Consider the following 21634-nt stretch of genomic DNA (forward strand, 5'->3'; position numbering starts at 1 on the left):
TATATATATATATATATATATATATATATATACACACACTTAATTTTTTTCAATTTTCAAATTAGTTCTCTTATTTAAATCATAACAATGAAAGCAAAAATTTTTTAAGAATTTAAATTAATTAAATTTATTTTTTTTATTAATTTTTATATTTTAAATGAAAATTTTTAATTTTTTAATTTTAAAAATTTTATTTTTATAAAAATAAAAATTAAATATTATTATATGAAAATGTAATTAATTTTTTTTAAAATGATTTATTAAAAAAAAACTCAATGTTTTATTGTTGATTTTAGTGTTCGGCCTAACTAAAATTTCTTTCAAAATATTTTCTTTCAATTTATTTTTTATTTGAAAATTTTCACTTAATATTTTAATTTTTATACAATAAAGTTTAATTTAATAATAGTATATATATATATATATATGAAATAATTGAATTTTATATAAGAAATAATAACGAAAAAATTTAGAATGAAGTTGAACATCTTGAATTATAATTAATAAGAGTTTCATTTTTAAAGATTTCATAAAGAAAATATGCAACATACCAAATATGTTCGTTCGGTTTAAACCTAACCTCATCAATTTGAAATGCAAAAAAAAAAAAAAAAAAAAAGTCACTATAAAAATGGATTTTATTACAATCTCAAGAAGATGTCATCCAAAAGTGGCGTTCTCTTAGCCCTCTGGAATTGGAAGCTTCCATTCACACTCTGGCTTTCTGCGAAGGAGATTAGCGTCCTCTTCAATCAACTGACTCTACAGACTTGATTACCTTCAATCAATAATTTTCCAGGTGAGTCACTCATTTGGGTTGAAACCCTGTAAATCCTTGCCTCACTCTTACTGATTCTTTTTGTTTCACAGTGATTTCTTCTTCTTCTTCTCAATCATATATCATGCTTAATTATGTGGTAGGAATCTCAATCACGGGGTTTGGAATTCTGAGTGGTGGCTTAATTTGAAAAGGGTCTGTATGCCCTTGGTTGTTTCTGTTTTATTGCTCTTGCGGGATAATATGGAGAAGATCAAACTTCCATCTCTACTAACCTCAACCAAATTCTAGCCTTTTAAGATTGTGTCCGATTTCTGTGGCTGCAGTGGACTGTCGGTTCTGTTATTTGACTTAACTTATAGGTGGAATTCTGGTAGTTTGTAGTCAAACAGTTGCCTTTTTCGTTGAAGGTAGAACTTCAGACATTGTAGCTCACAGGCACTTCATTCCTTCCAATAGGGTTGTGGGTTCAACTGTGTAGAGTGGATATTGTTGGCTTTGATTAGAGAAAAAAGAGGGAACAAAAAAGGGATACATCTAATGTTAAAAGTTTTTGCAGCATGGATTCCTCTAAAGAAAATTGTTAGGAAGCAACTTTCATTATTGTTGCTTTTTTTTAGTTAGCCATTATAGACATGTGGTATCATGAGTCGGTATTGAGAAAAAATATTAATTTATGATTAAAAAATGATTTTTTTTTGTCCTTTTTAGTATCTCTAATTTCAGTAATCTCATTTATCATTGTTGCATCCCATGCTTTTGTAGACGGATGAAGCGTCTCTCAACACTAAGCCAATACGTGATGATGATGATGCTGATGAATTTGAGATTGAAGGAGATTGTGGAATAACAGAATATGTTGGTCAAACTGGTGCAATCCAGGGAGAGAATCCAATCCCTCCCGCATTTGGAATGGAATTTGAGTCCTAAGAGGATGTGTATTACTTTTACAATTGCTATGCGAAGGAACAGGGATTTGGGGTTAGAGTAAGTAATACATGGTATAGAAAGAGTAAAGAGCGATACAGAGGAAAGCTTAGCTGCAGTAGTGCAGGTTTCCAGAAGAAAAGTGAAGCGATTTGGCCAAGACCTGAAACAAGAACTGGTTGTCCAGCAATGATAAAATTCAGGTTGATGGAAAACGAAAGGTGGAGAATTATTGAAGTTGAGCTTGAGCACAATCACTTAATTAGCCCAGCAAGTGGAAATAGGTGCTGGAACCAAAAGGACATTGCAATTAGATGGTCCTGGTGAAGTGCAGAAAATTAGGATGTATCGCACTGTGATAATAGATTCTGAGGGCAATAGAGTTGTAGATGATGAAGGTTGATTTGGAAACCTTCTCCATTCCAATCAGTTGAAGCTTAGAGAGGGAGATGCCCAAGCAGTTCAAGATTTCTTTTGTCGCTTGCAGTTGATGGATCCCAACTTCTTTTATGTGGTGGATCTCAATGAGAAAGGATGGCTGATGCAAGGTCAAGGGTTGCTTATGGCTATTTTAGTGACGGTGTTGCAATTGACACTACATGCTTGAAAGACAAATTTGAAATGCCACTGGTTTCATTTATTGGAGCAAATCACCATGGGCATTCCATGCTATTGGGCTGTGGTTTGCTTGCAGGTGAGACTACTGAATCATATATATGGTTGTTGAGAGCCTGGCTTACATGTATGTTAGGACATACTCCACAAGCTGTCATCACTGACCATTGCAGAAATTTGCAAACTGCTGTTGCTGATGTTTTCCCAAGAGCTTCACATTGCTTTCATATGTCTTGTATCATGCAAAGATTTCCAGAGAATCTGGGAGGTTTTTTTGAATTTGAAGCAATTAAAGAAGCATGGAGTAGAATAGTTTACTATTTTCTGAGGCCTGAGGAATTTGAAGCTGCTTGGGAGGAGACAGTCCAACATCTCGGAATCAGGGATCATAAATGGATCCAAACTTTATATGAAGATAGGAAAAGGTGGGTTCCTGCTTATGTGAAAGAGACATTTTTGGCAGGCTTGTTTCCATTCCAGCAAAATGAGATTTGTGCCTTCGATTTTTGAAGGGTATCTGGGTAAACATGCTCCTCTATGATCAAGCTCTACAGATGAATCATCAACTTGAAACCTTCGCAGATATGGATTCAAGGAATTCAACTTTAATGCTGAAATCTAGATGTTATTTTGAGCTGCAACTCTCAAAATTGTACACAAATGAAATATTTAAGAGGTTTGAAAAGAAGGTGGAGGGCATGTATGCTTGTTTTAGCACAAGAAAGATAAGTATTGATGGGCCATTAATAACATACATAGTCAAAGAACAAGTTGAAGTTGAGGGTAACAGGCAGAAGACAGAGGACTTTGATGTTATGTACAATGCATCTGAAATGGATATTCTGTGTGTTTGTGGTTTGTTCAACTTTAAGGGTTGTTTATGTAGGCATGCCCCTATGTTTCCCTAACCAAAACGGCTTGGAGGAGATCCCATCTGAATACATTCTTACAAGATGGAGAAAAGATGTAAATAGATCCTATGTTCTTGACCACAGCTGCGGTGGTATCGATACTAATCACCCAGTTCACAGGTAAGACCATTTGTACAAATGTATCGTGCGAGTTGTAGAGGGAGGGAGGAAATCACAAGATCGCTATAAGGTTACTCTGCAAGCTTTGGGTGAGACATTAAACAGGCTTCATCTTTTAGAAGACTAGCCATGTAAATTATTAGGGACCTTGATGACTAGTTGTGTGGAACTACATGTTTGTGAATCATGTTATTGGCTCTATATGCATATGTTTATGTGCATTAAAGCTGATAACATCACACTGCATCATTTGGAAACATGTGCATGGGGATCTCAAATTATGAAATCTTTACTTAACTGCTGAATGACTTTTCTAGTGGCTATTCCAAGAAAGAGAAAGAAAGAAAGAAAAGATTAAATTAGTGTAACACAGGCATCTTCGATCCCTTGACTATTGTTGAGAATGAAACCTTTACATATATATATAGGGATTGGAACAGATTTCTGCCAAATAATTGAAATATAATATTCTCCATCAAAAGTATACTACGATACAATTCTTTTAATGCAGTTTGATTATTGGAATTTAATATCTCTATTCAGAATCACTTCTAAGAAAATTGCTTTTCAAGAAAGTGATTTTTATGAATGTAATTTTATCATATTTGTTTTTTTATTTGAAATCACTTCTTTGAGAAAATAACTTTCTAAAAATGTGATTTTAAGAACGTAAAATTATCATATTTAATTTTAATTTCTTTAATAACAATTTTTATGTTTGATTAGGTTATGAAAAATATAAATAAAGTGAAATAAATTATTACAATAATTATGATTTACACGAACAATTATCTAGTACATTCAATTTCTATATATATATGTAAAGGAGACAAGGTTGGCTTGCAGGATTGACAGGTCTTGAGCTCACAGACCTGACATGGAAGTCCCATTAACAAGAACAGAAGCAAGGAGAAAGAAAGGAAAGAAGGAGAAGAAGATGCAAGAAAGAAGGGGGCAGGAAGATTCGAGAAGACGAAAGAAGAGAGATATATGTTGTATTTTTTTATTGATTGCTTAATCAGATACATTGCTAAGATTGATTGCTTAGTCAGATACAATGGTAAGGTATATGCAATTAATCCTCGGCTATTCTCCTCTAAAATTGTTTACAAATCTGTTACACAGCTAACTACTTAACCAACTCAGCTCTCAGCTCAACTAACCAGCTAACTCAAGTTTTTGTCCTCTGCTATACACTGCATACTAACATTCTCAACATCCCTTCCGGCTGAAAGCAGGAAACTGATGCTTTATAAAATCTACATCCTCCCAAGTGGAATTCTGAAGAGGTAAAGTGCTCCATTGAATCAACACTTGATGCACTGAATGATTCTCTCTTCTAATAGTATTAGCGTCCAGAATTGAAAGAGGTTTAAGATGAAACTGTCCATACTTGGTATGGTCAGGCAAAGAAGATTGAACTGACTGATCTGGACCCATCTTCTTCGTTAGAAGTGACATCAAAAACATCGTGAATCAAAGCATCATCGGGCAAATGGAGTTTTTATGTAAGCAACTGATCCAATCTTTTGGAAAATGAGACGAGGACTACAGCATTTGGTGTAAAGCTTAGCATGCTTCCTAGGTCTCAAAAAAGTCTGTCTATAAAGATGACGCTTCAAAAATACACCCAATCTCCAACTTCAAATTCATTCAGTTCTCTTAGAACTAGCATATTGCTTCATTATGATCTGAGCTACCAGCAATTAGTTTATAAGAAATCCTCCACCTTAACTACTGACAGAAGTTGTGCCCACAGTCAAACAATTTGGAGGGTAGCCGTATAAAGCCTAGAAGTGTGGCATTTTAATACTTCTGTAGTAATTAGAATTATACCACCACTTTTCTAAGCTCAACCATTTGCACCATTTGTGAGGTTGATGAAAAGTCATACAGCTGAAGTAATTTTCTAAACATTTATTCAATCTTTCAGTTTGGCCATCTGACTAAGGATGATAAAACAGTACTGAAATGCAAATTAATATCCAAAGCCTTGAAAAGATGATTTCAAAACAAACTTGTGAAGATTTTGTCTGTATCAGAAACTATGTTGTTAGAAATGCCATGCAACTTGAAAATGTTATCAATACAGAGCTTATCCTCTTTCTCAGCGGTAAAAGAATGAGTCAAGTGTATAAAATGTGCAAATTTGGTAAACCTCTCTACCACCCCCAATATTGTATCCTTCCCCTCAGATTTGGGCAGCTATTCAACAAAATCCATGGAAATACAATGCTAGTCTTGTGAAGGGATAGTCAAGGGCTACAATCACCCAGGGTATGGCACTAATTCACCCTTGCATTTTTGGCAAATATTACAATGTAGCACCCACTTCTCAATGCTTCTCAACTTACTTGTCCGGTAAAAGTAGGGGAGAGCAGTTTTCGGTTTAAATCGAAAAACCGAACCGAACCGATTAATTCGGTTCAATCGGTTTTGTTTTAAAATTTAATCGGTTCGGTTCGGTTTATAATTTTGATAATTTCAGTTAATCGGTTCAGTTCGGTTATTTTCATAAAAAAATCAAAAAAACTGAACCGAAATTATTAAGTATATATAGGAAATAAAAAAAAATCGAATCAAATTGAATCAAACCGAACCAAAATCAAAGAAAACCAAACCGAACCTTTAGATTTTTGAGTTTTGATTTCTAATTTTTTTTGTTTTTATGTTTTTATTATTTAGATTTAATGTTAAAAATATGAAATTTTATAAATTTCGGTTTGATCAGTTTAAAATCGAACCGAACCGAAATTTATCGGTTCGATTCGGTTCGGTTTTCTCTTCTCAATCGGTTTGGTTCGGTTTTTAAAATTTTTTATTTTTGATTTTCGGTTTTGTCGGTTCGGTTCGGTTCGGTTCGGAACCGAACCGACCGTTTGCACACCCCTAGGTAAAAGTACTGATGGAGCTTCAAGTAGCTCTTATCCCAGAATGGCCCCTTATAAGAGAATCATGGGCTACTGCCATCAACTTTTGTTGAAACTCCACAGCATTACCAGTGTCAATTTACGTTTGGAGGTACAATAAAGTTCCTCGTATAACAGGCTTTACAGCAAAACCAAAGATCATAACTTTAGACATTGTATATACTGAATAATTTTCTGATCCAAATAATTAGTGGCAACAGAGAAGAGACTTGGCGACTGATCATTAAAATCCTACAAAACTTGTCTACATGAAGTACAAATTGTTTTAGAATTTATTTACCTACTTGTTGGCGAATACATAAAACTACCAGATTCATGCTAACTAGTTTCCAGCCAAAATACTATAAAGAACAATTAGATTAATAAATTTGCAATTCACCACTGATTCAACTCTCACCAATAGTCTTTACAAGAGCATGAACCGTACCTGAAATGATGGAAACGAGTTCGATCCCTGACAATCACTTCTCTTTCATACACCTTTGACACCAACTTTGCCATTTGATGACAATCTACACACATTCTGAGGTTCTTCACAATTCTAATTGTGGATCCATTTTCTGAACTAATGAGCCCAAATGCAATAGCCAGCTTCTCACTATGCTGGTAAAGTGCACTCTCTTTATCTTCTTCCCCGATGTCAAGAAACACCTCGGAAGTATCAGGCGAATACCCTGAAAATTTCAAGTCACTTGTCATTTCATCTAACTTCAGATATATGTCCTTAATTTGAGGATGAGACTGGTCCCCAGCAACAAATTCATGGACAACGCCATTCATTTCTATCAAACTGCAACCAGGGATTTTCTTGATGCCTCTATCCATCATATCTTTCCTTAATTCACGCCAATTATCCCACTTATTGCAAGCTGCATATATATTACATAGAATAACATAAACTGCCCCATTAGCTGGCTCTAATTCAAGGATCTGTTTTGCTGCCATTTCAGCCATGTCCGCATCTTTATGAATTCTACATGCGCCAAGAAGGGATCCCCAAACAATTGAATTTGGTTTCATGGGCATATTCTTTATTACTTCATGAGCTTCTTTTACATGCCCAGCTCGGCCAAGAAGATCAACCAAACATCCATAATGAGTCACATTTGGCTCAATTCCATGTTGGGTGATCATGCTCGCAAAAAACTTTCTTCCTTCATCTACCATGCCAGTGTGAGTACAAGCACAGAGAACACCAATATAAGTTATTTCGTCTGGAATTACTGAAGCTTTCAGCATTTGGGAAAACATATCAAGGGCAGCTTCACCATATCCATTAATGGCAAGACCAACAATCATGGCTGTCCACGTAAATTTGTCCCGCTGAGACATATCATTGAATAAGTCTTGTGCTTTTATAACATTCCCACATTTGAAGTACATGTCTATCAAAGCATTCGCCACATAGGCATCATCCTTGACCTTGTTTTTGTCAATGTAAGCCTTTACCCATTCTCCTAGTTCCAGTGCCCCAAGTTGAGCACAAGCTGTAAGTATGCTAACCATGGTGAACTCATCTGGTTTTACATTGGAAGTTTGCATTTGACGGAAGAGAATCAAAGCCTCTTTGAAGCAATTAACTTGAAGGTATCCATCTATCATGCAAGTCCACGAAACATGATCTCTTTCAGGCATCTGGTCAAAATGCTTTCTGGCTATATCAAGTTGTCCCATATTCACAAACCCAGTAACAATAGCAGTCCAAGAAATCACATCCTTTCTCTTCATACTCTCAAAAATCCTAAGTGCAACGGTCATTTCACCACATGACGCATACATATCAATTAAAGCATTTTCCACTATCAAATTAGACTCCACAATGTGGTCAGAAACATACTTATGAACCAGTTTGCCACATTCTAAATCCTTCAACTTAGAGCAAGCTGATAATACCGAAACAAGAGTAACCGTTGATGGTAGCACTTCTTTCTTCTCCATCTCATAGAAAAGCCTCCTAGTTTTATCATATTGCTTTATTCGATTGTAACCAGAAATCATTGCATTCCAAGTGACCACTTCATTCTTAGAACTCATATCAAAAATTCCACGGGCCGTATCAATTAAACCACACAAAGAGTACTTATTTATCAACGCATTTTGAACAAACACGTTGGAATCAAGACCATATTTCACTACGTGACAATGCAGCCCTTTCCCATATTGGAGTGCAATATCACGCGTAAAACCTTTCATCAAGAATGGATAAGTGTAACAGTCAGGCTTAACATCCCTCTTTAACATTTGTAAATACATAGAAACTCCTAGTTTAGGACAATCAATCCGAGAATACCCTTTGAACATCGTATTCCAATGGAAGACTGTTGGTTCAGCAATTGCATCAAATAGTTGTCGTGCATAATCCATATCCCCGAATTCTTGAGCACAGCAACAGACAAAGATCTTATTTTGTATAATGGGATTGCATATGATGCCAGTTTTGATCGTTTGGGAGTGGATTTGCTTGAGTTGGTCCATGGATTTGCAGCTTTGGATGAGGGAGAAAGGTGGGTTTTCCATGGAGTGGATGTGGGTGGGCGGGGATAAGTGCGGAGAGGAGATAGAGGCCATGGATATAATTTGCTTGAGGGCTGAAGAATAGTAAGGAATGGGAAGATTAAGTTGGGTTTTGTAGAGAAATGAAATTGGCATAAAACAAGAGCATCAAAGAGATTTTTGCTCAGGTAGGGAGGAATAAGGTGAATGCATCATACATACATTGTGTTCAATGATTATTATTTATTTTTTTAGGAGATTGGGACTCTAGCCCTTCTTCTTCTTTATCCAAATGGCCTACTTACTGGGAGTTCACTTTCTCATAAGTTGAGTAAATAAGCCCAATAGGTCATACTAGCTGGAACCAAGAAAAACATTAGCTACTACCCAACGTGGGTGAGATGGGTCTGTTGAGGGTGGGCTTCCTAGTGGCTGTGTGTGTCGAGGGAGATAAGGTTTGCATGGAGGAGAGAGTGGAAATGCGTCAAAAGATGGGGAATGGGTTGTAGGTGCTGCCAAGAGGCAGTGGTGCGATGTTGATGGAGGGAAATGGCCACCTTGGCAATGTGGAAAGCGGCGAGACTGTGCGACAATGGGGATAGGTGCTGAAGACTGAGACTAAGTCTTTACCATGTTGCGAGAAAATGTAAGAAGGGGATTGAGATGTTGGAGAGGAGATGATGGTAGACGTCGGCGGCGACTGGCTGGAGGAACGCAAAATAAATCCTTTTCCTCATTTTTTTTTTTTTTTTACTAAGCCCTCTGCCGTTAACTAACGGTATCTGTTAAAAAATTTACACGGAAGTATTAAACAGTATCATTAAAAAAATAAAATAAAATACATATTAATTACATTTTAAAATTTTAGGGACTAATTAATAAATTTTAACGTGACACAGGGATGTCATAGCAATTTATCCGATAAAATTGAGGACTAAATATAAATTATTCTTCTCTTATAGGAATAGGAACTCTAAAATGTTGGATTTCTGAAGCTGGAGCCGGTCAAGGTGGGGGCATTGAGCAGACAAATTTATTGTAGAAAGATTTGTCTTTGGCCACTCAGAAGAGGAATTCTTCTCGTCGTAGTCTACCCAGATAATGAATGAGTAGACATGGTATCGTTAAACAAATTGTTGGTGACCTCTCTTTCGTCAACTCCTCACCCTTCGCAAAACTCTTGGATTCATGTGTCAAATCCCACTCTGCCCGCGATACAAGTCGCATACATGCACGCATCATCAAAACCCACTTTGCCTATGAAGTGTATATACAGAATAAACTCATTGATGCTTATGGCAAGTGCGATTGTTTGGATGATGCGCGCAAGGTGTTCGATAAAATGCCCGAGAAGAACACTTTTACCTGGAACTCCATTATGAGCACGTTGATGAAGTCTGGTTTTCTCGATGAGGGCGCTTGGTTATTTGCATCAATGCCCGAGCCTGACCAATGCTCTTGGAATTCAATCATTGCTGGTTTTGCTCAGCATGATCGGTTTGAAGAAGCTTTGGATTTTTTTGTTAGGATGCATGGGAAAGGTTTTGTTCTTAATGAGTATACGTTTGGTAGTGCTCTTAGTGCTTGTGCAGGGTTAAAGCATCTGAAAATGGGTACCCAAATTCACGGTTTGATGTTTAAATCTCAATTCTCATTGGATGTTTATATGGGCTCTGCTCTTGTTGACATATATTCTAAATGTGGGGTTGTGGCTTGTGCTCAAAGGGTTTTTGATGGGATGAGAGAGAGGAATGTTGTTTCTTGGAATAGCTTGATTACGTGTTATGAACAAAATGGTCCAGCAAGGGAAGCTTTGGAAGTTTTTGAAAGGATGTTAGAGAGGGGGTTTGAACCAGATGAGATTACATTGGCCAGTGTGGTAAGTGCTTGTGCAAGCTTGGCAGCAATTAAACAAGGTTTAGAAATTCATGCCTGTGTGGTGAAATGTGATAAACTTAGGGATGATCTTATATTATGTAATGCATTGGTTGATATGTATGCAAAATGCTGTAGGATTAATGAAGCTAGATGTGTTTTTGATAGAATGCCATTTAGGAATGTGGTGTCTGAAACCTCCATGGTGAGTGGTTATGCAAAGGCAGCAAGTGTTAAAGCTGCAAGATTAGTGTTTGCAAAGATGATGGAGAGAAATGTAGTGTCTTGGAATGCCCTTATTGCAGGATATACTCAAAATGGGGAGAATGAAGAGGCACTTGGACTCTTCTGCATGTTAAAGAGGGAAGGTATATGCCCAACCCACTACACCTTTGGGAACCTATTGAATGCCTGTTCAAATCTTGCTGATCTGCAGCTTGGAAGACAGGCGCACACTCATGTTTTGAAGCATGGATTTCAGTTTCAATCCAGGGAAGATTCTGATGTTTTTTTAGGGAATGCTCTCATAGACATGTACATGAAATGTGGATCAGTTGAGGAAGGGTGTCGGGTTTTTGAAAATATGGTGGAAAGGGATTATGTTTCATGGAATGCCATGATAGTAGGGTATGCACAAAATGGTTATGGGATGGAGGCCCTTGAATTATTTAGGAAAATGTTGGCATCCGGAGAGAAACCAGACCATGTTACTTTAATTGGTGCTTTATGTGCTTGTAGCCATGCAGGGCTTGTAGAAGAGGGTCGACGATACTTTTCCACAATGACGGAGGAGTATGGTGTGGAACCATTGAAGGACCATTATACATGCATGGTTGATTTACTTGGTCGAGCTGGATGCCTCAATGAAGCCAAAAATTTGATAGAGGCAATGCCTATGCAGCCCGATGCAGTTGTCTGGGGATCTTTGCTTGCTGCTTGTAAAGTTCATCACAACATTACCTTGGGGGAGTACGCTGCAGAGAAGCTATTAGAAATTGACTCAACAAACTCTGGACCCTATGTTCTTCTCTCAAATATGTATGCTGAGCTTGGCAGATGGAAGGATGTCATGAGAGTAAGAAAATTGATGAGGCATCGAAGAGTCATTAAGCAGCCTGGTTGCAGCTGGATTGAAATACTAGGCCATGTGCACGTTTTCATGGTGAAAGATAAGAAACACTGTCGGAGGAACGAGATCTATTTGCTTTTGAAAATTCTTACAGAGCATATGAAGAGAGCTGGATATGTCCCAGACGTTGGTGATCATGAGGCTTACGAGGAACAGACTGACTTAGAGGTGAGCACGTGCTTCCAAATGGAAATACCAGAAGAGTTTGCTGTCATGTAATTTGTGTGGGAATGATTTGGTTCCAATGTTCTATTCTTGATGCTTGTTTTACCAAAGCCTGACCAATTGTTTTATTAACTTACCGATGGGAAATAAAAGATCCTCTGCCATGTTATGCTCAAAAGTTACACACTTTGATAAGAGCCAATAATGTTTTATTAGAGGCAATCTTATTGTTATACATATGTTGGACATATATGCGACAAGGGAATGAATCACTGCCCTTTAGATGGGGTTATGCTATAATTACATTGTTTACACTTTTTCTAAGCCTAGTACTAATATATAGCTTACATACTAAAAAATGGTTTCCTCCACAACTAGAACAAGTTAAATTTGTTACAACTAGCTCATTTTCAGTGCCGCACTTTCTACTCCATGATATAATTTTCGTTTCTGCTTAAATCTAAAATTTCTTGCTCTGTATGAAAGCCATGAAATTCTACCACTAAACCAGTCAAAAGAAATTGTCAAGGTTATTGCATTTGGGCCAATGAGTTGAAAAGGCAGGTGAACTAGCTTGATAGCAACAACATAAAATGAACTCTCTTCCAAGAGGTCTTCTCCGCTGGAATGCCCCTTTCTTGCTAGAAAGATTGGCAAAGCTTCTATTGCTCAACACAGAGAATGTAAACGAAAAAGCTACTAGGTCCTGCCTCTTCTTTGCTCCATTCGGACACTCTTCTAAAGATTTCAAAGGATTTGATAATTGCATCCTCCGGTAGGCAATGAGTTCTTTGGTTCGAAAATTAATCCAAACCTGTTAGTCTCTTTTTCTGTGAAGAAACTGAAAAGATATCTTTTCAAGTACACAAAAGCTGGAATGGTAGAAACCAAAAGAGCAGTGAGAACAATTTCTAATAAATAAGTAGCATACGAACTTTGACCTCATGAAAATCAGCTGAAACAGCTCTGGAGTCTGGATGAATATTCTGTCGAGAATAACCATTTGGGTTAAAGGGGAAACGAGGGAGTTGATTATAAATTTACAGGCGGAAGAGAAGTAAATAGTGGCTTGGGTATACGAATTGTAGCCCGTCAGCTGCGCCTTTTCTTCTTATGCAGGAGACGCGATGAATGGGATAACAAATGATCATCGTGCAGCCTAATCGGGGAAAGGTAAAAAGATATGAGAACCCCCTTTCTTTTGATTTCATATAATATATGTTCTTATACAATTTCTTTTCCGTACTAAATTCCCAACCAGTGGATTTCAAAAAAAAAAAAAAAAGGAAAAAGAATTACCAATCACCGGAACGGCCCTATGATTGACGATTTAAACCCAAGCAATGGTGGTAGCACCCATCCCTTTCAAAATGCCTGGGCAGATGCAAGCTTCCCATCACCACATTAAAATATTGGCCAATACCGTACAAGATAAATCCTGAGCATGGCAATAGCAGACAATTGAGTTTCTGCTATTATAAGCGCTGATTACAATCAATAATCCATTCAACATATCTATTTGAATACCATGAAGGCCAAGTGACATCATCTGGAAAGGGCGCAACATGACACTTTTAAAAGTCACCCAGAAATAGGTGGGAAGAAACACCAAACAGCGGGAGAAAGCTGCATATCAGAACTCCATACAAGAAAATGCATGGACTTACAAGTGATTCCTGAATCCAACATCAACACAACTCCTTCAGCTAAAAAGGAAAATTTCCTAACAGAAGCATCTCATGATTAAGGGTAAAATTGAAAAATACAAAACTAAAATCACAAGCCTAGAAATGCAAGTCAAAGTACCTACCCCGTAGGATGAAAATTGATTCCTATGAACCTAATATTCCATTTTAACAACTGCATTTGAAGTCTCCATTGACAATGCCGACGATCCATATTGGAGCCAATCCTTAGCACAAACAAGGGCTTCAAGTGTCACAGGTCGCAATGAACTCCGGTAGCTATCTATCTTTTTACTTCCAGTGTCAAATACAGAGTCTGGAGCAACAGTAGAAATTGGTACTGACAAAATATCAGCAGCCATCTTAGAGAGAGTTGGGTACTTCAGTTTGTTTAGTTTCCACCAACCCAACACATCAAACTCGTGTACCCTTGGCAAAAGAGACTCCTCCAGATACTGATCCAATTCTGATTTCATGTGTTGGCTATTTACAATCTCAGAGATGTATACATCAAAATCTGAAAGCCCATCTCCAATAGATAGCAGAGGTAAATCTTGGTGGTGCCCTTCATAAGGCAGTATCTCTCGTGAGAGCTCATGATGGTGCATCTCTTGGGAGAACTCCTGATGGTGCATCTCTTGAGTTTCTACTTGTTGAGGATGCATCTCTTGACTCATTACTTCTTGATGCAGAGTCTCATGGGTCTCTGCTTCTTGAGGGTGAATCCTGTGAGTCTCTGTTTCTTGAAGGTGCATTACATGAGCATGTACTTCTTGAGAGTGCACATCATGAGTCTGTGCTTCTTGAGGGTGCATCTCATGAGTCTCTGCTTCTTGAGGGTGCATCTCATGAGTCTGTGCTTCTTGAAGGTGCATTGCCTGGGTCTGTGCATCTGGAGGGCACACCTCCTGGGTCTGTGACTCTGTAGGGTTTATATCCTGGGTCTGTGATTCTATAGGGTGCATCTCCTTGGTCTCTGATTCTGTAGGGTGCATCTCCTGGTTCTGTGATTCTGCAGGGAGCACCTCCTGGATCTGTGATTCTGGAGGGTACATATGCTCAGTTTGTGCTTCTGACAAGTGCATCTCTTGAGTCAACACTTCTTGACTGTGCACTTCTTGAGCCACCACTTCTGGGGGGTGCATCTCTTGAGTCGGTACTTCTCGAGAATGCATCACCTGAGAAATAACTTCAACTTGCATCTCTTGAGATGGTACTTCTTGAGTGTGCACCTCTTGAGCATGCACCTCTTGAGCAGACACTTCTTGAACATGCATTTCTTGAGCAGACACTTCTTGAGCATGCACCTCTTGAGCAGATGCTTCTTGAACACGCACCTCTTGAGCAGACACTTCTTGAACATACACCTCTTGAGCAGACACTTCTTGAGCATGCACCTCTTGAGCAGACACTTCTTGAGCATTCATCTCTTGAGCAGAAACTTCTTGAGCATTCATCTCTTGAGCAGACACTTCTTGAGCATGAATCTCTTGAGCAGACACTTCTTGAGCATGAATCTCTTGAGCAGACACTTCTTGAGTGTGCATCTCTTGAGCAGACACTTCTTGAGTCTGCATCTCTTGAGCAGACACTTCTTGAGCATTCATCTCTTGAGCAGAAACTTCTTGAGCATTCATCTCTTGAGCAGACACTTCTTGAGCATGAATCTCTTGAGCATGAATCTCTTGAGCAGACACTTCTTGAGTGTGCATCTCTTGAGCAGGTACTTCTCGAGTGTCTGCATCTTGCAATGGTACTTCTTGCAGCACTGGTGCTTCTTGAGTGTGCATCTGCTGCACTGGTGCTTCTTGAGTCTCCATCTCCTGCACTGTTGTTTCCTTAGTCTTCATCTCCTGCATTGGTGCTTCCTGAGTTTGCATCTCTGGCACTGGTGCTTCTTGAGTGTGCATATCCTGCTCTGGCATTTCTTGAGCGTCCATCTCCTGCACAGGTAGTTCCTGAGTCTGCATCTCTTGCATTGGTAATTCTTGACTGTGCATCTCTTGTTGGGCTACTTCATGATGGTGTATCACTTGAGGAGATGCATCTTGTGGAGATTCTTTTTTAGGGTGCACTTGGGGAGTAATTTCTTCAGGCTTTACATCTTTAAAGGCTGCTCCTTGAGAGTGTTCTAGAGAAGGCACATCTGCAGAGTACACCACTTGAAGGGGTACTTCTTCAAAACATGCTTCCTGGGGTGCTACTTCTTGATTGGGTGCTTCTTGAAGAATCTCTGATCGGGAGATACCCATATCCTCCGCTTCCATAAAAGTTGTTGATAGAGAAAGATTTGGTGCAAGATATTCAAGAAAGAGTTCATGAATCCCATCATCAACAATCTTGATCCACATACCAGCATCCTCTCCAAATATCCTAGAAAAACTGAATTCAACAAGCTTCATTTTAAATCTCGGATCCATCACAACAGCAATTGCCAAAACAAGGAAGCAGTCCCTCCAATATTGATCAAACTTCTCTTTCAAAGGTTTAGTCAGGTTGCTGACAAAGGGATCCTGACTCATGGCTGCATGTGTCAGCTCTAGCTGGACTTTGGACACTTCATGATAAAATGCATTGGCAGGAGGATATGTTGGGGCAGTTAAAATGCAAGCTGCATCATAGAAAAGCTTCAAGTATGTGCAGAGAATTTCCACCTGCTTCCAATCATCCATTGATGGATTTATCTTGTAAACAGGGTCAGAGGTGTCCAAGCAAGCAAAGACTTCCTTTAATTCACAGGCAGCCACCAGCATTTGGTAAGTAGTGTTCCATTTGGTTTGATCATCAATGATGAGCTCTTTTGTACTAGGGACTTGAAGTCGTTGCCTCAGCTCAGCAAACTTCTCATCATGCGTTTCTGAGGTTTTCACATACTTCACACTTTCACGAATTCTCCTGGTAACTTCTCCCATTGCTCCAAGTGCATCTTGAGCAAGACGACTTAAAACACGAGCATAGCAATTCCCTTTCAACAATTGACCATTGAACATGAGTGGATTCCTGACAGACAAAAGGCCTCTGAGATTTCCTACCATAGTTTCATTTGCAAAGGATTGATCAAGGGTAAGGGTAAATAGCCTGTTCTCCAAATTCCAATCAGATATACAAGACACAACAGCTTGATTGAAGGCATAATCTGAATCAGGAAAGGGAAGCATAACAACATTAAGGACCCGGCGATGTAAATTCCAATCATCATCAATGAAGTGTCCTGTTAGAAATGCATAGCCAATATTGAGGTTTGAGGTATTTAAATCCAATGTAAGGTTGACTCGTCCAGGAATCCCTCTGATAAGATTCAAAAGGTTTTGCTTTTCCCCTAGGTAAATTGCCACACATTCCCCTTGAATAGTGTTAAAACTCACCATATTGAACTGGGGTTGAAGAGTTCGGACAAAATCAATAAAGGCAGGATGTTCCACTATGTGTAGTGGATATTCATGCTGTATAATCATCTTAGCTATCTCATGGTTGCAACGATCCTGATCAAAGGGAATGTTTCCAAGTCCAGGAGTTGCTCGGTAGCGTCTTTTAGGGGGATCAGTTTTCACGCCTGGTGTCAATTGGGATGCTTCATTTTTCTGACGGCTTACTGGACAGATCCCCAAGGCAATGTGTCGCTTAAGGTGGCTGGTTCCAGCTAGCTTTGAACCAGTTATATAAGCAAATGATTTCTTGCACTGCTTGCAGCATGCCCTCATGCAACCAGCACCAACAGTTTCTATAGTGAAGTGTTCCCAAACAATCGACTTCTTTCTTCTGCGTTTATTGGGCTGCTCCTCAGAAATGGAGGCTTCATTGTTATCAGGAAGTATTACAGGAGTAATGGCCATGATGGGGGTTGAAGGGGAATCTATATCCATAGAAGTCATAATCCTACAACAGAATATAAATGCAGCAGTGAGAAAGGCATGAATAACAAATAATACAACAGTTAAGGACAATAATTCATTACAGGCTTGGCAGAACAATTTTGAATTGACAAAAAAAAGAAAGAAAAGAGAGGGAAAAGGTGTCTAGCATTTAGCAGGCCAACCTGTGAGCAAAAGAAATATTGCGCAGAAGCCAAGTAATAGTAGCTTCTCAAGGCAAACAAACCAAAGATGCTCTAACTACAATGATACGGCAATGCCTTACATCTCAAGGTCGATTCAATTAAAGCTTTAATAAAGCAAAACAAAAAGATAAATCCATAACTAGTAAATAGTATAATGCTTATATGATTAAAAACAATGCATAGGATTGCACGCACAATAAATATGTTTCACAAATTGAACAACGTAAACATCAATATAAGATAATTTTGCAACTTGATATATGAAATAGAGAATTTTTATTCACCTAGTAGTCAAATAGACACATGCACAAAAATGTGTTTTGAGAAGATAAAAGGATAGAGTTACATTTACAAAATAACCCAAATGAGATTTTTTTTTCTTTTTTTTTTTTCAACTGAAAGGTCCCAGATTGTAAAAATTCCCAGCTGCCACAAAAATTTGGAGTAGACACCATAGAAAGAATTGTGCCTCATATACATCTAAGCACTATAATCCAACAAACTGCACAACATTGCACCAAATTCAAACAGTTTACTTGTTCATTTTCCGGTGCAACATTTTAAGACAAAAATTATCCACCTGAAGCTCTAAGAGCTTTGACTGCATTAATCAGTAGGGTGAGTTAAACGACTCACAACCCCTTTGGGCTAAGAAAAAGGTAGACACAAGATCTTCTACTTTTTTAGCTAATTATCCAAGAAAATGATCTGTTAGCTTCAGTACAATTTGCCTCTTTATGATTACCCTTTCAAAAACTTTGACTGTAATAGAAACTATATATGCCTGTGCTCCTCTTATTTCTGGTTATTTTGACGTCATCAAAGAAAAGCATTAGTTATCTTATTCTTTTTTTTTTGGGCCCTAGTGAGATAGCAGCATTTTAAATTCCTATAAACCTGTTGATAATATATCACTATTGTAAAAGAATATGTTGCTGTTGTTTTTGCTATTACTAAGGTGCTGTTGTTTTTGCCAATATTATGGGAAGAATATTGCTCCAAATCATGCAAGTAACAGCAAATAATATTTCAAATTTCTCCCAAGAACTTATTTTTACATGAAATGAACAGATTCTGAAGAATGTAAGGTCCATGAGCAATTGCCATATAGATACCTCTGGTGAATTGTGGCAAACGCAGGTAGTTGGATAGCAGTCAGAATTTCTCCTATGAATTTATTTCACCAAGATAAACAGCATCTAAAGTACTTGGATCTACCTGAGATGGTTGTGATAGCAGCTTTTGCCTAAAAGGAGCCCCTATGAAAGCTTTTGAGCTCAAATGGGGGTTTAGTAAGATACGAAGATCTGGGCTACTAAAAAGAAGCCCATCGAACAAATAACTACTAAATAAATTATTTCGCCAAACAACTCCAACACGATCTGAACAGCTAGTACGAGTAGTCCCTTCAAACACAAGGGCCTAACCAACCAAGCATCTCCAGTACATATGAATATGATTGAGAAGGGTATAAATTAAAGGGTTACTGGAACTCTGCGACTACATCTTGCAGTTGCAGATCCTTAGAAAAGCTGACAATTCAACTAATACCATAAAAAAAAAAAACTCTTAACACTGAAAGTAATATAACTACAAAAGAAACAGATAGCTATTGTATTATGTCAAGTCCGAGCAGCCAAACAAGCACAGGAATTCAATTAATAATATAAACAGAAAATAACCTGCAAAGACTTTTAATAATAATAATAATAATAATAACTGAACTGTAACCTTAAAAATTGAAGAATGCTAAAATTGAGATCTAAGCCAAACCTAGCAACAAGAGAACCAAAACCACAAAAAAACAGACGGTAAATCCATAGATCAAAGAGTCTTAAAAAGCCCTAAAATTGCGAGAAAACGCAACAAATTACCAACAAACAAGCAAAGTGGTTTCAATATCTGTGTAAATAAATCGGAAAAGATAAAAATTATCCACAATAAAACGTACCTCGATTAACAGATCTGCAGCGGAGTAAATCAAATAAACGATCGATAACCCGCCGGATAAAACAAATCCAGAATGATAGCTTTTAAATTTCCGGAAAAAAAAATCCGAATTACAGAAAGAAATTCGAATTCTGCACAGAAACTGGAGGTGGAAGACGAAGGTAATGGGCTTGAGCTTCAAAGTTTTGAGCTTCGAGGTCAAAAACCCTAATTGGACCTAAAAGCTAGGGCTAGGGCTAAAAGACTCGACGAGATTTCCAGGCCTTATATGGGGACAGGGGAGAGTTCTGAGTTCAGCTACGAGAAGAAAAAAGGGCAAAAACGTCAAACAAAAGAAAATAAAGATAAAAATTGGCGTTGGATATGGACCTGAGGTCCATCAAGGCTCACACGCGTGTAGTTAATCACACCTGATGATGGACCGTGAGTCTTGATCAATACGGTCATACATAGAGCCCACATGATGAATTAACGTGTGGTTGGGAATTTTTTATCCAATAGGAATGAGACAAGTGGATGATGGGACAGTCATAGTGAACCATAGTTTGTAAGAAAAATGTTAGTGTTTATCGAGAAATTACCAAATTTTTGCAAAATTTAAAGTGAATGGCTAGAAATATTTGATATTTTATATTATTAAAAATATGTCAATTTATTATAAAATGATGATGTCGCCCTTCAATAAAATTTTTACCCGATATTAAAATTTCTTAATTAATAGTATATGTTTATTTCTTAATTAAAATAAAAAAAAATATTTAATGACTTAATTTAATGATAAAAACAAAATTAATAAAAAGTTAATATTAATATTATTAACGGCAAATACTATTTTATCAAGGAGTGTATCTTGTTCTTGAACTGTCTGCATATGTGTGTACTTTTTAATAAAAAAAAACTCAAAAAATACCTCAAAATTAGTAATACCAAAAAAAAAAGTTAAGAAATAATGTTAGGATAATCTATTTACCAGTCTAGCTAATTAGGCAATACTAAAAGATAAATAAAAAATAAAAAAAAAATTGAGCAAATACATTCATTTCAAAGGAGTTCAAGTTTTTTTTTTAAGCCTAAGATATAATGTCATTAAATTATAATGTCATTAAATATGTGCTAACATGACATTTAAATGATTAACATGGCTGACGTGGCATTGATGTGGCACTAACATGGCACCAAGTCATCAATTTTAATGCCACCATATATTTTTAGAGACTGAATGCAAAAAAGTTGAAAAGCATAGATCTCTCAAGTGTCAAAAAAAAGAAAGTTTAAACTTGAATGCTAAAAGTTCAAAAGTATAGGATATTTAAGTGTACTTTTTCTTTTGATTTATAAATAATCATTATATTTTGATAAATATGTCTTCAAATATTATAATTATTTCTAATTCTTCTCTCTCTCTCTCTCTCTCTATGTCTTTCACCCTCTTTCTCTTCTTGTTTGGGTCTCTTTCCCTCTCTCCATATATGTCTCCCTTGTCGCAAGGGTTTTGCGATCGCCGGACGAATTCTCACAAAAGTGGAAAAAGTGAGGAGTCGCCATTTTAATTTTGAGGGAAATTAAAGAAAACTATTTGTAAAAATTAAAATCCACTTTGAAAATAGAGATTCTAGGTTCGGGATCCGTATATGGGTGGGGAAGGTATTAGGCACCCCACCTCGTCCCTCGACGAGGGTAAGCAGATTTAATGTTGTGCTCTTTATAAATTGATAATTTAGGGGGTAAAATGATGATGTTAATCCTTTGTGTGGATAAAAGAAATATTTGATATTTCACTATTTTGGGTTGCCCAAGAATATGAGTACATGAGATGACCCTTAGTGAATAGGTGTTGTGTAATGGATTTTTGTTGGGGGGTTAATTTGAATACTGAAGTTGTGATATTCTCAAGGAAATTTTTGTCTTAGAAATATGAGTGCCTTGAGGAGAACTCTCCATCGGGCCTTAACCTAGTATTCGGGATACTTTGGGAGGACCTCTCCCGCCGATCCCTTGG

At 37.5% G+C, this 21634-nt stretch overlaps 4 protein-coding genes across 5 annotated transcripts; 2 read left to right on the forward strand and 2 right to left on the reverse strand.

Annotated features, from left to right (window-relative positions):
* Positions 1–597: 597 nt before the first annotated feature.
* LOC110634849 (protein FAR1-RELATED SEQUENCE 6) lies at positions 598–4365 on the forward strand. Its single transcript, XM_058148745.1, is given in 7 exon segments — positions 598–799; positions 1544–1974; positions 1976–2241; positions 2244–2809; positions 2812–3213; positions 3215–3351; positions 4198–4365. Coding segments are annotated over 6 exon segments (1671 nt in total). The 5' UTR covers positions 598–799; positions 1544–1690; the 3' UTR covers positions 4214–4365.
* Positions 4366–4419: 54 nt separating this feature from the next.
* On the reverse strand, positions 4420–9540 carry LOC110634859 (putative pentatricopeptide repeat-containing protein At3g15930). The gene is made up of 2 exons (XM_021784006.2): positions 6709–9540; positions 4420–6399 (listed from the first exon to the last, which is right to left on the reverse strand). Exons 1-2 carry the CDS (start codon positions 8928–8930, stop codon positions 6321–6323), a joined length of 2301 nt encoding a protein of 766 aa, XP_021639698.2. The 5' UTR covers positions 8931–9540; the 3' UTR covers positions 4420–6320.
* Positions 9541–9741: 201 nt separating this feature from the next.
* LOC110634860 (pentatricopeptide repeat-containing protein At2g13600) lies at positions 9742–12243 on the forward strand. Its single transcript, XM_021784007.2, has one exon. The coding sequence runs from the start codon at positions 9880–9882 to the stop codon at positions 11995–11997; it is 2118 nt and encodes a 705-aa protein (XP_021639699.1). The 5' UTR covers positions 9742–9879; the 3' UTR covers positions 11998–12243.
* Positions 12244–13431: 1188 nt separating this feature from the next.
* Positions 13432–19932, reverse strand: LOC110634858 (zinc finger BED domain-containing protein DAYSLEEPER). Of its 2 annotated transcripts, XM_021784005.2 has the most exons (3): positions 19637–19931; positions 13754–17504; positions 13432–13619 (listed from the first exon to the last, which is right to left on the reverse strand). In XM_021784005.2, the coding sequence occupies exon 2, from the start codon at positions 17498–17500 to the stop codon at positions 13784–13786; it is 3717 nt and encodes a 1238-aa protein (XP_021639697.2). In that variant the 5' UTR covers positions 17501–17504; positions 19637–19931; the 3' UTR covers positions 13432–13619; positions 13754–13783. The 2 variants fall into 2 exon arrangements, with proteins under 2 accessions (XP_021639697.2, XP_021639696.2); XM_021784004.2 differs by having other exon boundaries at positions 13432–17504; positions 19637–19932.
* Positions 19933–21634: the final 1702 nt, after the last annotated feature.

This window comes from Hevea brasiliensis, chromosome 1 (assembly GCF_030052815.1).
Source record: "Hevea brasiliensis isolate MT/VB/25A 57/8 chromosome 1, ASM3005281v1, whole genome shotgun sequence".
Lineage (NCBI taxonomy): Eukaryota > Viridiplantae > Streptophyta > Magnoliopsida > Malpighiales > Euphorbiaceae > Hevea > Hevea brasiliensis.